We start from the raw sequence: 17107 nt of genomic DNA on the forward strand, positions 1-17107 counted from the left end.
GCACGTCACAATTCAGTGCTCACGAGAACAAATAATTAGAGTTGTATCTTGGGAGATAATAGAGGGGTTACAGGAGCTAGAATGAGGAGGATATTTCTGTAGCCAGCTAAAAAGAAAAGAGAACTTTGGAAAAAGTAAAAAATATATATTTGTAATCTTTCTAAAAATATCCTTAACCTATAATTTAGGGAGACTTTGGTGGTTAGATCTTCTGTCTGTGACTTCCCAGAGTCTGGTTATACTGGGATTGTGAAAGAATGGAACTGTCCTTAGTTTGATATAATTTAGCCTAAGGATTTGGCTTTTTTCTTTTCTTTATTTTTTATTTTTTTGAGACAGAGTTTCGCTGTTGTTGCCAGGCTGGAATGCAATGGCGTGATCTCGACTCACTGCAACCTCCGCCTCCCGGGTTCAAGCGATTCTTGTGCCTCAGCCTCCTCAGTATTTGGGATCACAGGCGTGCACCACCACGCTCGGCTACTTTTTTGTATTTTTAGTAAGACGGGGTTTCACCATGTTGGCAAGGCTGGTCTCAAACTCCTGACCTCAGGTGATCCACCCACCTCAGCCACCCAAGTGCTGGGATTACAGGCATGAGCCACTGTAATCTCAGCGGGCTTTTTTCTTGAATAACAAACAGGAGTTTGTGAAAGGAGGGAATGGCCTAGGCCTTAGCCTCTATTCTAGTTCTCCCTTTCTTTAATTCTTTTTAATCTAAAGCATCACTCTTTTCTCCAGCAGAAGAAATAATTGAGAGCCATACAGACGTTTTCTTTTCCTGCCTCAGATCTAGTGTAGGCAAATTGGGTAATGAAACGGGCGATAGAAAAGCCTTCATGAGGCCTGTAATCCCACCACTTTGGGAGGCTGAGGTGAACGGATCACTTGAGGTCAGGAGTTTGAGACCAGCCTGGATAATATGATGTAACCTCATCTCTACTAAAAATACAAAAATTAGCTGGGTGTGTAATCACAGCTACTTGGGATGTGTAATCCCACACACCTGTAATCCCAGCTACTTGGGAAGCTGAAGCAGAAGAATGGCTTAAACCTGGGAGGTGGAACTTGCAGTGAGCCAAGATCACACCACTGCACTCCAGACTGGGTGACAGAGTGAGATTCTATCTAAAAAAAAATTTAAAGGTCAGGCACAGTGGCTCACACCCGTAACCCCAGCACGTGGGAGGCCAAGGCAGGTGGATCTCTTGAGCCCAGGAGTTCAAGATCAGCCTGAGCAACATGGCAAAACCCCGTCTCTACCAAAAATACAAAAATTAGCGAGGCTTGACGGTGCACACCTGTAATCCCAGCTACTCAGAAGGTTGAGGCAGGAAGATTCCTTAAACCTAGGAGCCAGAGGTTGCAGTGAGCTCAGATCACACCACTGCACTCCAGGCTGGGCAACAGAGCAAGACCCTGTCTCAAAAAAAAAAAAAAACTAATTTCGGCTGGGTGCGGTGGCTCAAGCCTGTAATCCCAGCACTTTGGGAGGCCGAGGTGGGTAGATCACAAGGTCAAGAGATCGAGACCATCCTGGTCAACATGGTGAAACCCTGTCTCTACTAAAAATACAAAAAATTAGCTGGGCATGGTGGCGCGTGCCTGTAATCCCAGCTACTCAGGAGGCTGAGGAGAGAGAATTGCCTGAACCCAGGAGGCGGAGGTTGCGGTGAGCCGAGATCGCACCATTGCACTCCAGCCTGGGTAACAAGAGCGAAACTCCGTCTCAAAAAAAAAAAAAAAAGAAAAGAAACTAATTTCATCATTTCTATTCTTTCATTTAAAAAAAAAATTGACTTTGAGGTAACATAAAAAAGAATCTTAGGGAGGCTTGCCAGAATTAATTGAGCACTACAAACAGAGGTTTACTTTAAGGGTAACTATGCTGCTGAGAATATGAAATCACTAAGAAAACAAACTCTTATACACTATTTCTCCTCCTCCTCCTCCTGTTCTTCTTCCTTCTTCTTTTTTCTTTGTCTTTTATTCTTTCTTTTTTCTTCTTTTTTTGATACAAGGTCTTATTATATTGGCCAGGATGATCCCAAACTTCTATGCTCAAGCAGTCCTCCTGCCTCAGTATAACAAGCAGCTGGGATTACAGGGGTGTACCAATATACCCAGCTGTCTAGTTCTAGAAAGCTGTTTCCAACGTAAGTTTTCTTTATTGTTACGACAAACAAGGAAAGATTAGCCAGGCATTGTGGCATGTACCTATTGTTCCAGCTACTTGGGAAGCTGAGGCAGGAGGATCATTTGAGCTGGGAGCTCCAGGCTCTAGTGACCCATGACTGTACCACTGCACCTCAGCCTGAGGGATAGAGCGAGATCCTGTTTCTAAAAAACAAGTAGTGCTCACATCAGCAGCATATCTACTAAAATTGGAATGATACAGAGAAGATTAGTATGTCCCTTGCACAGGGATGACATGCAAATTTCTGAAGTGTTCTATATGTTTTAAGAGGTAGAGAGAGAAGTCAGGGTAGAAAGTTTATTCAAAGGGATAATAACAGAGAACTTCCGAAACCTAGAGAAAAATATCAATATTTAAATATAAGAAGGTTATAGAACACCAAGCAGCTTTAATCCAAGTAAGGCTACCTCAAAACATTTAATAGTCAAACTCCCAAAAGTCAAGTATAAAGAAAGGATCCTAAAGCAGAAGGGAAAAGAAACAATATACAAAGGAGCTCCAATATGTCTGGCAGAGGACTTCTCAGTGGGAACCTGATAGGCCGGGAGAGAATAGCATGACATATTTAAAGTGCTGAAGGAAAAAAAAACTTTTATTCTAGAACTGTATATCCAGTGAAGTTATCCTTCAAAGGAGAAATAGTTTCCCAGAAAAACAAAAGCTGAGGGATTTAGTCAGACCTGTCCTACAAGAAATGCTAATGGGAATACTACAATCTGAAAGAAAAGGATATCAATGAGCAATAAGAAATCTGAAGGTACAAAACTCACAGGTAATAGCAAATACACAGAAAAACACAGAATATTATAACAATGTAATTGTGGTGTATAAACTACTCATATCAGCCGGGCATGGTGGCTCAAGCCTGTAATCCCAGCACTTTGGGAGGCCGAGGCGGGTGGATCACGAGGTCAAGAGATCGAGACCATCCTGGTCAACATGGTGAAACCCCGTCTCTACTAAAATACAAAAAATCAGCTGGGCATGGTGGCGCATACCTGTAATCCCAGCTACTCAGGAGGCTGAGGCAGGAGAATTGCCTGAACCCAGGAGGCGGAGGTTGTGGTGAGCCGAGATTGCGCCATTGCACTCCAGCCTGGGTAACGAGCAAAACTCCTTCTCAAAAAAAAATAAATAAATAAATAACTAGAAAAGCAAGAGCAAACCAAACCCAGAATTAGTAGAGGAAAAGAAATAATAAACATCAGAGCAGATAAATGAAATTGAAATTGAAATGAAAAAGAATACAAAAGATCAACAGAAAAAAAGTCAGTTTTTTGAAAAGATAAAATTGACAAAGCTTTAGACTAAGAAAAAGAGAAGACCAAAATAAATAAAATCAGAGGTGAAAAAGAGACATTACAACAAATACAACAAAAATTCAAAGGATCTTTAAGGCTACTATGAACCAATAAATTAGAAAACCTAGAAGAAATAGATAAATTTCTAGATTCATAAAACCTACCAAGATTTAACCATGAGGAAATCCAAAATCTGAACAGACCAATAACAAGTAATGAGATCAAAGCCACTATGAAAAGTCTCCCAGCAAAGCAGTCTGGGCACAGTGGCTCACAACTGTAATCCCAGCACTTTGGGAAGCCAAGGCAGGCAGGTCACTTAAGGTCAGAAGTTCCAGACCAGCGTTGCCAACATGGTGAAACCTCACCTCTACTAAAAATTCAAAAATTAGCCAGGTATTGTGGTAGGCACCTATAATCCCAGGTACTCAGGAGGCTGAAACAGGAGAATCACTTGAACCAGGAGGCAGAGGTTGCAGTGAGCCGAGATCACACCATTGCACTCCAGCCTTGGTGACAGAGTGAGACTCTGTCACACACACACACACACACACAAAGTCTCCAAACAAAGCAAAGCCCAGGACCTAATGGTCTCACTGCTATATTTTACCAAACATTTAAAGAACTAATACCAATCATTCTATAAGGCCAGTATCACCCTGATAACAAAAACAGACAAAGACCTATCAAAAAAAGAAAACTAAAGGCTAATATTTCTGATGAACACTGATGCAAAAACCCTCAACAAAATACTAGCAAACCAAATTTAACAATACATTAAAAAGATGATTCACTCACGAGCTTTCCATAAAAATAAAAAGAAATTTAAAATAAAGATTATTCATGGTCAGCCATGGTGGCTGACACCTATGATCCCAGCACTGTAGGAGGTTGAAGTGGGAAGATCACTTGAGCCCAGGAGTTTGAGACTAACCTGGGCAACATAGTGAGACATCAGCTCTACAAAGAAAAGTTTAAAATTTAGCCAGGCATGGTGACGTGTGCCCGTAGTCCTAGCTACTTGGAAGGCTAAGGTGGAAGGATCGCTTGAGTCGGAGAGATTGAGGCTGCGTTGAGCCATGATTGTGCCACTGTACTCCATCCTGGGCAACAGAGCAAGAACCTGTCTCAAAACAAAAACAAAAACTAAAAAAAGATTATTCCTTTTGACTCCAAAGACTCATCCTAGGGATGCAAGGATGGTTTACCATATACAAATCAATCAATGTGATATATCCTATTAACAGAATGAGGGACAAAATTCCATATGATCTCCAGGCACAGTGGTTCACACCTGTAATCCCAGCACTTTGGAGGCAAAGAAGGGTGGATCACTTAAGCCCAGGAGTTCAAGACCAAGCTGGGCAACATGGCCAAACCCCATCTCTACAAAAAAATACAAAAATTAGCTGGGCATTTAGTCCCAGTTACTCTGGAGGATGAGGTGGGAGGATCACCTGAGCCTGGGTGGGGTTAAGGCTGCAATGAGTCATGATCACTACTGCACTCCAGCCTGGGCGACAGAGTGAGACCATGTCTTCAAAAAGAAAAAGAAAAAAAGTCATACATTCATCTCAGTTGAGGCTGAATTTGATAAAATTCAACATCCCTTCATGATAAAACCCCTCAAAAATGGTATAGAAGGAATGTACCTCAACACAATAAAAACCATACATGGCCGGGCGCGGTGGCTCAAGCCTGTAATCCCAGCACTTTGGGAGGCCGAGGCGGGTGGATCACAAGGTCGAGAGATCGAAACCATCCTGGTCAACAAGGTGAAACCCCGTCTCTACTAAAAATACAAAAAATTAGCTGGGCATGGTGGCGTGTGCCTGTAATCCCAGCTACTCAGGAGGCTGAGGCAGGAGAATTGCTTGAACCCAGGAGGCGGAGGTTGCGGTGAGCCGAGATCGCGCCATTGCACTCCAGCCTGGGTAACAAGAGCGAAACTCTGTCACAAAAAAAAAAAAAAAAAAAAAAAAAAAACCATACATGACAGACCCACAGCTAGTATCATACTGAATGGGAAAAGCCTTTACTCTAACATCTGGAACAAAACATGGATACCCACTTTTACCACTGTTATTCAACATAGTATTGGAGGTCCCAGCTGCAACAATCAAGAGAAGGAAATAAAGACCATCCAAACTGGAAGGAAAGAAGTCTAATTATCCTTGTTTGCAGATGATATGATCTTACATTTGGAAAAATCTAAAGATTCCACCAAGAAACTATTAGAACTGATAAACTGATTCAGTAATCTTGCAGAATACAAAATCAGTATTCAAAAATCAATAGCATTGTTTATATGCCAACAGCAAAGAATCTGAAAAAGAAATTAAGAAAGTAGTCTAATTTACAATAGCTACAAATAAAGTACATAGGAATAAACTTAACCAAAGAAGTGAAATATCTCCACAATGAAACTACAAAACATTGATGCAAGAAATTGAAGAGAGGCCAGGCCCTGTGGCTCATACCTGTAATCCAGCACTTTGGGAGGCCAAGGCAGGTAGATTAACCTTAGTTGAGGAGTTTGAGACCAGCCTGGCCAACATGGTGAAACCATCTCTACTAAAAATACAGAAATTAGCCAGGCATGGTGGTGGGCACCTATAGTCCCAGCTACTCAAGAGGCTGAGGCAGGAGAATTGCTTAAATCCAGGAGGCAGAGGTTGCAGTGAGCTGAGATAGCACCATTTAACTCCAACATGGAGGACAGAGCTAGACTCTGTCTTTAAAAAAAAAAAAAAAAAAAAATTGAAGAGGACACACAAAAAATGGAAAGATATCCTATGTTCACAAAAAGGAAGAATCAATATTGTTAAAATACTCATACTACCCAGAGTAATCTACAGATTAAATGCAGTCTCTATCAAAATACCAATGACATTCTTCACAGAAATAGAAAAAAAAATCTAAAATGTATATGGGACCACAAAAGAACCAGAATAGTCAAAGCCATCCTCAGCAAAAAGAACAAAATTGGAAGACTTACATTACCTGACTTCAAATTATACAACAGAGCTACAGTAACCAAAACAGCATGGCACTGGCATAAAAACAGACATATAGACCAATGGAACAGAACAGAGAACCTAGAAACAAATTCGTACACCTGCAGGAAACTCACTTTTGACAAAGGTGCCAAGAATATACATTGGGGTAAAAACAGTGTCTTCAATCAATGGTGCTGGAAAACTGGATACCCATAAACAGAAGAATGAAACTACACCCCTATCTCTCACCATATGCAAGAATCAAATCAAAGTGTATTAAAGACTTAAATCTGAAATTTCAAACTATCAAACTATTACAAGAAAACATTGGGGAAACTCTCCAGAACAGTGGACTGGGCAAAGATTTCTTGAGTAATACACCACAAACACAGGCAACCAAAGCAAAAATGGACAAATGGGATAATGTCAAATTAAAAAGCTTCTGCACAGCAAAGGAAACAATCAGCCAAGTGAAGAGACAACCCACAAAATAGGAGGAAATATTTGCAAACTATCCATCTAACAAAGGATTATATATAGCATCCAGTATATAGCAGCTCAAACAACTCAATAGGAAAAACATACATGTAACAATCAGATTTTTAAATGGGCAAAAGATCTGAATAAATATTTCTTTTCCTTTTTTTTAAAAAAAAAAAGATGGGGTTTCACCATGTTGGTCAGGCTGGTCTTGAACTCCCAACCTGAGGTGATCTGCCCACCTTGGCCTCCAAAGTGCTTGGATTAAAGGTGTGAGCCACCACGCCTGGCCTTCTTTTCCTTTTTTTGAGACAGAGTTTTACTCTGTTGCCAGGCTGGAGTGCAGTGGTGCGATCATGGCTCACTGCAATCTCCAACTATCTGGCTCAAGTGGTTCTCCTGCCTCAGCCTCCCGTGTAGCTGGGATTACAGGCATGTGCCACCACACCCAGTTAATTTTTTGATATTTTTAGTAGAGACAGGGTTTCACCATGTTGGCCAGAATGGTCTTGATCTCCTGACCTTGCCATCCGCCCACCTCAGCCTCCCAAAGTGCTGGGATTACAGGGGTAAGCCACCGGTGCCCGGCCTGAATAGATATTTCTTAAAAGAAGAAATACAGGCCAGGCGAAGTGTTGTAACCCCAGCGCTTTGGGAGGCTGAGGCAGGTGGTTCACCTGAGGTGAGGAGTTCAAGACCAGCCTGGCCAACATTGTTAAACCTTGTCTCTGCTAAAAATTAAAAAATTAGCCAGGTGTGGTGGTGCACACCTGTAGTCCCAGCTACTCAGGGAGACTGAGGCAGGAAAATCATTTGAACCCAGGAGGCGAAGGCTGCAGTGAGACGAGATCGTGCGACTGCACTCTTGCCTGGGCAACAGAGCAAGACTGTCTCAAAAAAAAAAAAAAAAAGAGGCCGGGCGCGGTGGCTCAAGCCTGTAATCCCAGCACTTTGGGAGGCCGAGGCGGGTGGATCACGAGGTCAAGAGATCGAGACCATCCTGGTCAACATGGTGAAACCCCGTCTCTACTAAAAATACAAAAAATTAGCTGGGCATGGTGGTGCGTGCCTGTAATCCCAGCTACTCAGGAGGCTGAGGCAGGAGAATTGCCTGAACCCAGGAGGCGGAGGTTGCGGTGAGCCGAGATTGCGCCACTGCACTCCAGCCTGGGTAACAAGAGCGAAACTCCGTCTCAAAAAAAAAAAAAAAAAAAAGAAGAAGAAGACATACAGATGGCAAACAGGCATATGAAAGGTGCTCAGACTGGGCGCAGTGGCCCATGCCTGTAATCCCAGCATTTTGGGAGGCTGAGGCAAGCGGATCACAAGATCAGGAGTTCAAGACCACTCTGGCAACATGGTGAAACCCTGTCTCTACTTAACAAATACAAAAATTAGGCTGGGCATGGTGGTTCACACTTGTAATCCCAGAACTTTGGGAGGCTGAGGCGGGTGAATCACAAGGTGAGGAGTTCAAATCCAGCCTAACCAACATGGTAAAACCCCATCTCTACTAAAAATACAAAAATTAGCTAGGCATAGTGGTGGATGCCTGTAATTCCAGCTACTCAAGAGACTGAGGCAGGAGAATCTCTTGAACCCAGGAGGTAGAGGTTGCAGTGAGCTGAGATCGTGCCACTGCACTCCAGCCTCAGGGACACAGCAAGACTCTGTCTAAAAAAAAAAAAATATATATATATATACACACACACACACACACACACACACACACACACACAATTAGCTGGGCATGGTGGTGTGCACCTGTGATCCCAGCTACTCAGGGGGCTGAGGCAGGAGAATTGCTCAAACCCAGAAGGCAGACATTGCAGTGAGCCAAGATTGCGCCACTGCACTCCAGCCTGGATGAGAGCAAGACTCCGTCTCAAAAAAATTTAAAAAAAAAGGAAAAGAAAAGGTGCTCAACATCATTGATCATCAGAGAAATGCAAATCAAACTACAATGAAATATCATGTCACCCCAGTTAAAATGGCTTATATCTGAAACACAGGCAATGAATGCTGGCAAGGATGTAGAGAAAAGGGAACTCTCATATACTGTTAGTGGGAATGTGAATTAGTACAATCACTATGGAGAATAGTTCAGAGGTTTTCAAAAAACTAAATATGGAATAACCATATGATCCCAGCAATCCCACTGCTAGACATATACCCAAAAGAAAGGAAATCACTATATCAAGGAGATACCCGCACTCTCATATTTATTGCAGCACTATACATAATGGCCAAGATTTAGAAGCAACCTAAGTGTCCATCAACAGGTGAACGGATAAAGAAAATGAGGTACATATACACAATGGAGTGCAACTGAGCCATAAAAAAGGAATGAGATGGCTGGGCACCATAACTCACACCTGTAATCCTAGCACTTCAGAGGGCCAAGGTAGGAGGATGGCTTGGGCCAAGGAGTTTGAGGCCAACCTAGGCAACCTAGTGAGACCCAGTCTGTACAAAAAATAAATTGAAAAAAATTTAGCCAGGGGCAGTGGTCCATGCCTGTAGTCGCAGCTACTTGAGAGGCTGAGGCAGGATAATCACTTGAACCCTAAAGATTGAGGCAGCAATGAGCCATGATTGTGCCACTGTACTCCAACCTGGGCAGCAGAGTGAGAACCTGTCTTAAAAAAAAAAAAAGAGATCCTGTTATCCTGTCATGTACACAACATGGATGATGGAACTGGAGACATTATGTTAAGTGAAATAAGCCAGGTATAGATAGACAAACTTTGCATGTTCTGACTTACCTGTGAGAACTAAAAATTAAAACAACTGAACTCATGGAGATTGAAGAATGATGGCTACCAGAGGCTGGAAAGCATAGTGGGTGGATGGGAGGGAAGGGGGGATGCTTAATGGGTACAAAAATATAGTTAGATAAAATGAATAAGATCTAGTATTTGATAGCACAACAGGGTGGCTACAGTCAACAATAATTTATCATATATTTTTAAATAACTAGGCCAAGTACAGTGGCTCATGCCTGTAATCCCAGCACTTTGGGAGGACAAGGTGGGTGGATCACCTAAGGTCAGTAGTTCGAGACCAGCCTAGCCAACATGGTGAAACCCTGTCTCTACTAAAAACATAAAAACTGACCCAGCAATCCCATTACTGGGTATATATCCAAAGGATTATAAATCATTCTGTTATAAGGACACATGTATACAAATGTTCATTGCAGCACTGTTTATAATAGCAAAGACTTGGAACCAACCCAAATGGCCATCGATGATAGACTGGATAGGGAAAATGTGGCACATATACACCACAGAATACTATGCAGCCATAAAAAATGATGAGTTCATGTCCTTTGTAGGGACATGGATGAACCTGGAAACCATCATTCTCAGCAAACTGATATAAGAGCAGAAAATCAAATACCACATGTTCTCACTCATAGTTGGGTGTTGAACAGTGAGAACACATGGACACAGGGAGGGGAGCATCACACACTGGGGTCTGTGGGGAGGAACTAGGGGAGGGACAGCCGGGGGGATGGGGAGGTGGGGAGGGATAACATGGGGAGAAATGCCAGATATAGGTGACAGGGAGGAAGGCAGCAAACCACATTGCCATGTATGTACCTATGCAACAATCCTGCATGTTCTTCACATGTACCCAAAATCTAAAATGCAATTTAAAGAAAAAAAAAAAAATATATATATATATATATATATATATATATCTCAATTAGCCAGGCATGATGGTAGCTACCTGTAATCCCAGCTACTTGAGAGGCTGAGGCAGGGAGAATCACTTGAACTCCAGAGGCAGAGGTTGCAATGAGCAGAAATCACACCACTGCACTCCAACCTAGGCAACAGAGCAAGACTCCATATCAAAATAAATGAGTATCATTGCATTTTCTGTAACACAGAAAGGATAAATGTACCTGGGCACAGTAGCTCATGCCTGTAATTGCAACAATTTAGGAGGCTGAGGCAGAAGTATCACTTGAGCCGAGGAGTTCAAGACCATCCTGTTCTTAGAAAAAAAAATTTTTTTTTTTTTTTTTATTAGCTGGACATGGTGGCACATGCCTGTGGTCTCGGCTACTTGAGAGGCTACTTGGGAGGACTGTTTGAGCCCTGGAGGTCGAGGCCACAGGAAGCTGTAATTGCACCACTGCACTCCAGCCTTGGCAACAGAGCAATACCTTGTCTCAAAGAAAACAAAAAAGTTTCAACTTTTTTTTTTTTTTTTTTGAGGCAGAGTTTCGCTCTTGTTACCCAGGCTGGAGTGCAATGGCGCAACCTCGGCTCACCGCAGCCTCCGCCTCCTGGGTTCAGGCAATTCTCCTGCCTCAGCCTCCTGAGTAGCTGGGATTACAGGCACACGCCACCATGCCCAGCTAATTTTTAGTATTTTTAGTAGAGACGGGGTTTCTAGGATGGTCTCGATCTCTTGACCTCGTGATCCACCCGCCTCGGCCTCCCAAAGTGCTGGGATTACAGGCTTGAGCCACCGCGCCTGGCCTAAAAGTTTCAACTTTTAAGTATGCTTGAGGTGATGGATACCCCATTTACCCTGATGTGATTGTTACAGGTTCTATGCCTGTATCAAAGTATCTCATGTATCCAATAAATATGTATACCTACTATGTAGTCACAAAAATTAAAAATAAATACAAAAAATTAACTGTAATCCCAGCACTTTGGGAGGCTGAGGTGGGGATCGCTTGAGCCCAGGAGTTCAAGACCAGCTTGGGCAACATGGTGAAACCCCAGGTATACAAAAAATAAAAAAATTATTTGTATTTTTTTGTGTGCCCTTGTAGTCCCAGCTACTAGGGAGGCTGAGGTGGGAGGATCACCTGAGCACGGGAGGTCGAGGCTGCAGTGAGCCGAGATCACACCACTTCTCTCCAGCCTAAGGGACTTTTTAATTTTATTTTTTCCATAAGCTATTGGGGTACAGGTGGTATTTGGTTACATGTGTAAGTTCTTTAGTGGTGATTTGTGAGATTTTGGTGCACCCATCACTTGAGCAGTATACACTGCACCCTATTTGTAGTCTTTTATCCCTCACCCCCTCCCACCCTTCCCTGACTTTATTTAAAACTTTTTTTAATATTAAAAAAGCAAAAAGAAATAAAAAAAGGAAGCACCATGTTTATTCATGAATATTTCTTAATCTGTCCCTTCACTGTCTAGGTTTTTCTACAGCCCCCAGTAGAGCATAACTTTGCCATGGTTGTCCACACAAAAGCAGCAGGCCGGACGAGTATCAAGGTCACTGTTCACTGCATGAACAGTTCCTCTGGGCAGTTTGAGGGGAATTTGTTGGAACTCTCTGATGAAGTACAGATCCTGGTAAGCTCCCAAATCTAAATCTTGTTATATATCAAGGACAAGAAAGTTATATACTCTTACCATCCACAAAGAACTTAGTCTGAATAGAGACAGAGAATTGTTAGAGAAATTCCTGGAACAGATTTGTAGTTCCAAGATCTTTATCATTCCAGCTGATTGCTTGTATATAGTTTTGTTTTTTGTTTTTGAGACAGAGTCTCACTCTTTCAGCCAGGCTGGAGTGCAGTGACATGATCTCAGCTCACTGCAGAGTTCAAGTAAATCTCCCTGCCTCAGCCTCCCAAGTAGCTGGGATATAGGCATGTGCCACCACACCCAGATAATTTTTGTTTTTTTGTTTTGAGACAGAGTCTCACTCTATCACCAGACTGAAGTGCAGTGGCACAATTTCAGCTCACTGCAACCTCCACTTCCCGGGTTCAGGCAATTCTCCTGCCTCAGCCTTCCAAGTAGCTGGGACTACAGACGCGCACCACCATGCCTAGCTGATTTTTGTATTTTTAGTAGAGAGGGGTTTCACCATGTTGGCCAGAATTGTCTCAATCTCTTGACCTCAGGATCCACCTGCCTCAGCCTCCCTAAATGCTGGGATTACAGGCATAAGCCACCGCACCCAGCTCAATTTTTTATTTTTAGTAGAGATGGGGTTTTGCCACGTTGTCCAGGCTGGCCTCAAACTCCTGATCTCAAGTGATCTGCCTGCCTCGAGTGATCTCCCAAAGTGCTGGGATTACAGGCATGAGCCACCATGCGCAGCTGCTTTTATATACTATTGTCATTAGAAACTATTAGTACTAGGAGATGACCAATCTGGGCAGGAAAAAAAAAAATGAAACTATAGCATACATGCTCCCTTCAACTCCCCATTTCGGGAGCACAGGCTATGAACATCATAGTAACTTAGAGAGGGATTCATTTCTGATTTGCTCCACCTGACATAGATATTATAAGTCCATTTTAAAATTTTATTTATTTACTTATTTATTTATTATTGAGACGGAGTCTCACTCTGTTGCTAGGCTGGAGTGCAGTGGCATGACCTCAACTCACTGCAACCTCTGCCTCCCCAGGTTCAAGTGATTCTCCTGTCTCAGCCCTCCTAAGTACCTGAGATTACAGGCATGCACCACCATGCCTGGCTAATATTTTTATTTTTAGTAGAGATGGGGTTTCACTATGTTGACCAGGCTGGTCTTGAACTCAGGTAATCTACCCACTTGGGCCTCCCAAAGTGCTGGGATTACAGACATGAGCCACCCAGCCCAGCTGATATAAATCCATTTAAATATATCCACGGTTAGGATAAAACATTATTCTGGTCAGGTGCAGTGGTTCACACCTGTAATCCCAACACTTTGGGAGGCCAACGTGGGTGGATTACGAGGTCAGGAGATCAAGACCATCCTGGCCAACGTGGTGAAACCCTGTCTCTACTAAAAATACAAAAATTAGCTGGGCGTGGTGGCATGCGCCTGTAGTCCCAGCTACTCAGGAGGCTGAGGCAGGAGAATCTCTTGAACCTGGGAAGCAGAGGTTGCAATCAGTGGAGATCGTGCCACTGCACTCCAGCCTGGGTAACAGAGCAAGACTCTTTATCTCAAAAAAAAAAAACCAACACACACACACGTAATTCTAACTTTCGAAAAGGTGTAAGAGTATGAATAGTTTCTACGGATATTCTCAGGCTAAAAGCTAAATGGCCTTACTGTTTTTAGAATTCAAAAGACAAGTTATCATTTGTATGGGGCAAGTAAGTTTCACTGCCTCTGATATGGAACTTTTTTTTCTTTTCCTTTTTTAACTTTTTCTTTTATTTTGGCTTTGATTCTCTGATTCAATGTGAAGTAGAGGAAGGAGCACTTTACTAGAAGGTGGAAGACCTGGATGGTATTTCATGCTAATTTAATATTATAGGTTCTTTTTCCCAAACTTCATTTCATTTTATCAGAATTAAAATTAGAAATTTCAAAGTAATTTTATACCTAACATCTAAGTAATACAGAAGATGTGGTAAGTGTAACCTTTGCTACATGCTCAGTCCCTCAGAGTCAGAAACAGGGCTAATATCTTCTAGAATACCCAGATATGTTTTAACTGCCTGGTTCATTTTGGAGAAGAGTATTGTGGATGATTTTAGACTAATTAGAAGTTAAGCAGACTGTTCATTTGTAGTTGTCATTTATTTGTATGTAATCTCTCTTGGATTATACTGAAGTTTATATGTAAGTAAAAGTCATAATTTGTCTTTGCCAAAAATGAGAAAAACATTATTTTCTCATGATAGGTGTTTGAAAAACTCCAACTTTTCTATCCAGAGTGCCAACCTGAGCAGATTCTGATGCCTATAAATTCTCAGCTCAAACTCCATACCAACAGGTAAGGAAAGGGGAAAATAAGGAAGCCAGGATCTAAGTTTAAGTATCTTCAGTAAAACATTGACATAGAAAGAACACCTTTGCCTTCTAGGAGACTTTTCTAACCCATAAATAATTTTTTATATGAGGTAAAATTCCCATAATGTAAAATTATTGTAAAGTGTAAAATTCAGTGACATTTAGTACATTCACAATATTGTATATTCATCATCTCTATCTAGCTCCAAAATATTTTTATCACCACCAAAGGAGATCCCATACCTGTGAAGCAGTCACTCTTCTTTCTTTCCTCCTCTCAGCCTCTGGCAATCACTAATGTGCTTTCTGTGTATGGTATTAGTTACTCTGGATATGTTTCATATAAATGAAATCATACAATATGAAACGTTTTGTGTTGGCTTCTTTTTTTTTTTTGAGATGGAGTTTCGCTCTGTCGCCTATGCTAGAATCTATGCTAGAGGTTGCAGGCGCGATCTCAGCTCACTGCAACCTCCACTTGCTGGGTTCAGGCAATTCTCCTGCCTCAGCCTCCCGAGTAGCTAGGAGTACAAGCTCACGCCACCATGCCCGGCTAATTTTTTTTTGTACTTTAGTAGGGACAGGGTTTTACCTTGTTGCCCAGGCTGGTCATGAACTCCTGAGCTCCAGGTAATCTGCCCGCCTCAGCCTCCCAAAGTGCTGCGATTACAGGCATGAGCCACCTTGCTTGGCCTTATGTTGGCTTCAAGTTAGCATAATGTTTTTGAGGTTCATCCATGTTGTAGCATGCATCAGTACTTCTTCCTTTTTATGACTGAATAGTATTCCATTATATGGAAATACCATATTTAGTGTTTCATTTCATCTGCCAATAGGAATTTGGATTGTTTTCACCTTTTGGCTATTGTGAATAATATGGCTATGAGTATTCATTTGCAAATATTTACTTGAATACCTGTTTTCAATTGTTTTGGCTGAATAATTTTTTTTTTTTTTTTTTTTTTTTTTGAGACTGATTCTTGCTCTGTCAGCCTGGCTGGAGTGCAGTGGCACAATCTTGGTTCACTGCAACCTTTGCCTCCTCAGTTCAAGTGATTCTCCTGCCTCAGCCTCTCAAGTAGCTGTGATTACAGGCACAAGTCACCGTGCCCTGCTAATTTTTGTATTTCTTTATTTATTTATTTTGTAGAGATGGGGTTTCACCATGTTGGCCAGGCTGGTCTCTGACCTCAGGTGATCCTCCCACCTTGACCTTCCAAAGTGCTGGGATTACAAGCATGAGCCACTGCGCCCGGCTGATCCTGGCAATTTTTACTCTTTTCTCTCTGGTCAGACCCCCAAAAGATGCCACTTGATTTCCTTGTTCACTAGGGAAGGAGCTGCCTTCGTGAGTTCTCGTGTTCTCAAGTGTTTCCCTAATTCATCTGTCATTGAGGAGGATGGTGAAGGGCTCCTGAAAGCTGGTTCCATCGCAGGTACTGCTGTATTGGAAGTCACTTCTATAGAACCTTTTGGAGTCAACCAAACAACCATAACTGGGGTCCAGGTGAGTTCAGGGACTTAACTAAAAATAATAATAAAAGGCAGACCCTGGCCTTAAGAAGCAATATTCCTTTTTTTAAGAACCAGAAACTTTCTTATGCCATTAAAGAAAAAAAGAAAAAGAAAACAAAAAGAACTAGAAACTTCTCTATCATGACAGAACATGAACCAGAAAAAAAAAACGAAGAAGAAACTTCTCTAAGGGTCAGAAATGAACCTGTAAGGTAAGAGGCCAGGCCAGGCGCGGTGGCTCACGCCTGTAATCCCAACACTTTGGGAGGCTGAGGCGGGCAGATCACAAGGTCAGGAAATCAAGACCATCCTGGACAACATGGTGAAACTCCCTCTCTACTAAAAATACAAAAAAATTAGCTGGGTGTAATAGTGTACATCTGTAGTCCCAGCTACTCAGGAGGCTGAGGCAGAATTGCTTGAACCCAGGAAGTGGAGATTACAGTTAGCTGAGATCCAGCCACTGCACTACGTACGGCCTGGGCAACAGTGTGAGACTCCATCTCAAAAAAAAAAAAAAAGATAAAAGGTCAGTCTTAACATGTTTATAAGCCATAAAATTAAAATGGACTTTAAAGCCTTTGTTATAAAACAGATCAGCCTAAATTTACGTGATTATCTTCCTAGCAGCTTTGGCAAAAGGGTTAGTGTCGGAGGAGCGTAAAAGGATTGCTATCAAAATTGGCTGGGCTTGGTGCCTCACGTCTATGATCCTAGCACTTTGAGAGGCTGAGGCAAGAAAATCACTTGAGGCCAGGAATTTGAGACCAGCCTGAGCAACGTAATGAGACCCCCACCCCCACCCCACCCAGCTCTACAAAAAGAAACGAAAAAAATTAGCCAGACGTGGTGGCACATACCTGCAGTCCTAGCTGCTTGGGAGACTGAGGTG

At 42.2% G+C, this 17107-nt stretch overlaps 1 protein-coding gene and 1 non-coding gene across 3 annotated transcripts in view; both read left to right on the top strand.

Annotated features, from left to right (window-relative positions):
• NUP210L (nucleoporin 210 like) overlaps positions 1-17107 on the top strand; it is a 140980-nt gene that overhangs the window by 92004 nt on the left and 31869 nt on the right. For both annotated transcript variants that reach the window (XM_039460004.2, XM_039460005.2), the window contains exons 28-30: positions 12149-12307; positions 14592-14683; positions 16033-16207. In XM_039460004.2, the coding sequence (XP_039315938.1) occupies positions 12149-12307; positions 14592-14683; positions 16033-16207 (426 nt within the window). The remainder of the gene's footprint in view (positions 1-12148; positions 12308-14591; positions 14684-16032; positions 16208-17107) is intronic.
• Positions 2352-2458, top strand: LOC120360217 (U6 spliceosomal RNA). The gene has a single exon (XR_005576795.1). It is a non-coding gene; the product is annotated as a U6 spliceosomal RNA (small nuclear RNA).

Source organism: Saimiri boliviensis, chromosome 19, assembly GCF_048565385.1.
Source record: "Saimiri boliviensis isolate mSaiBol1 chromosome 19, mSaiBol1.pri, whole genome shotgun sequence".
In the NCBI taxonomy this organism is placed as follows: Eukaryota; Metazoa; Chordata; class Mammalia; order Primates; family Cebidae; genus Saimiri; species Saimiri boliviensis.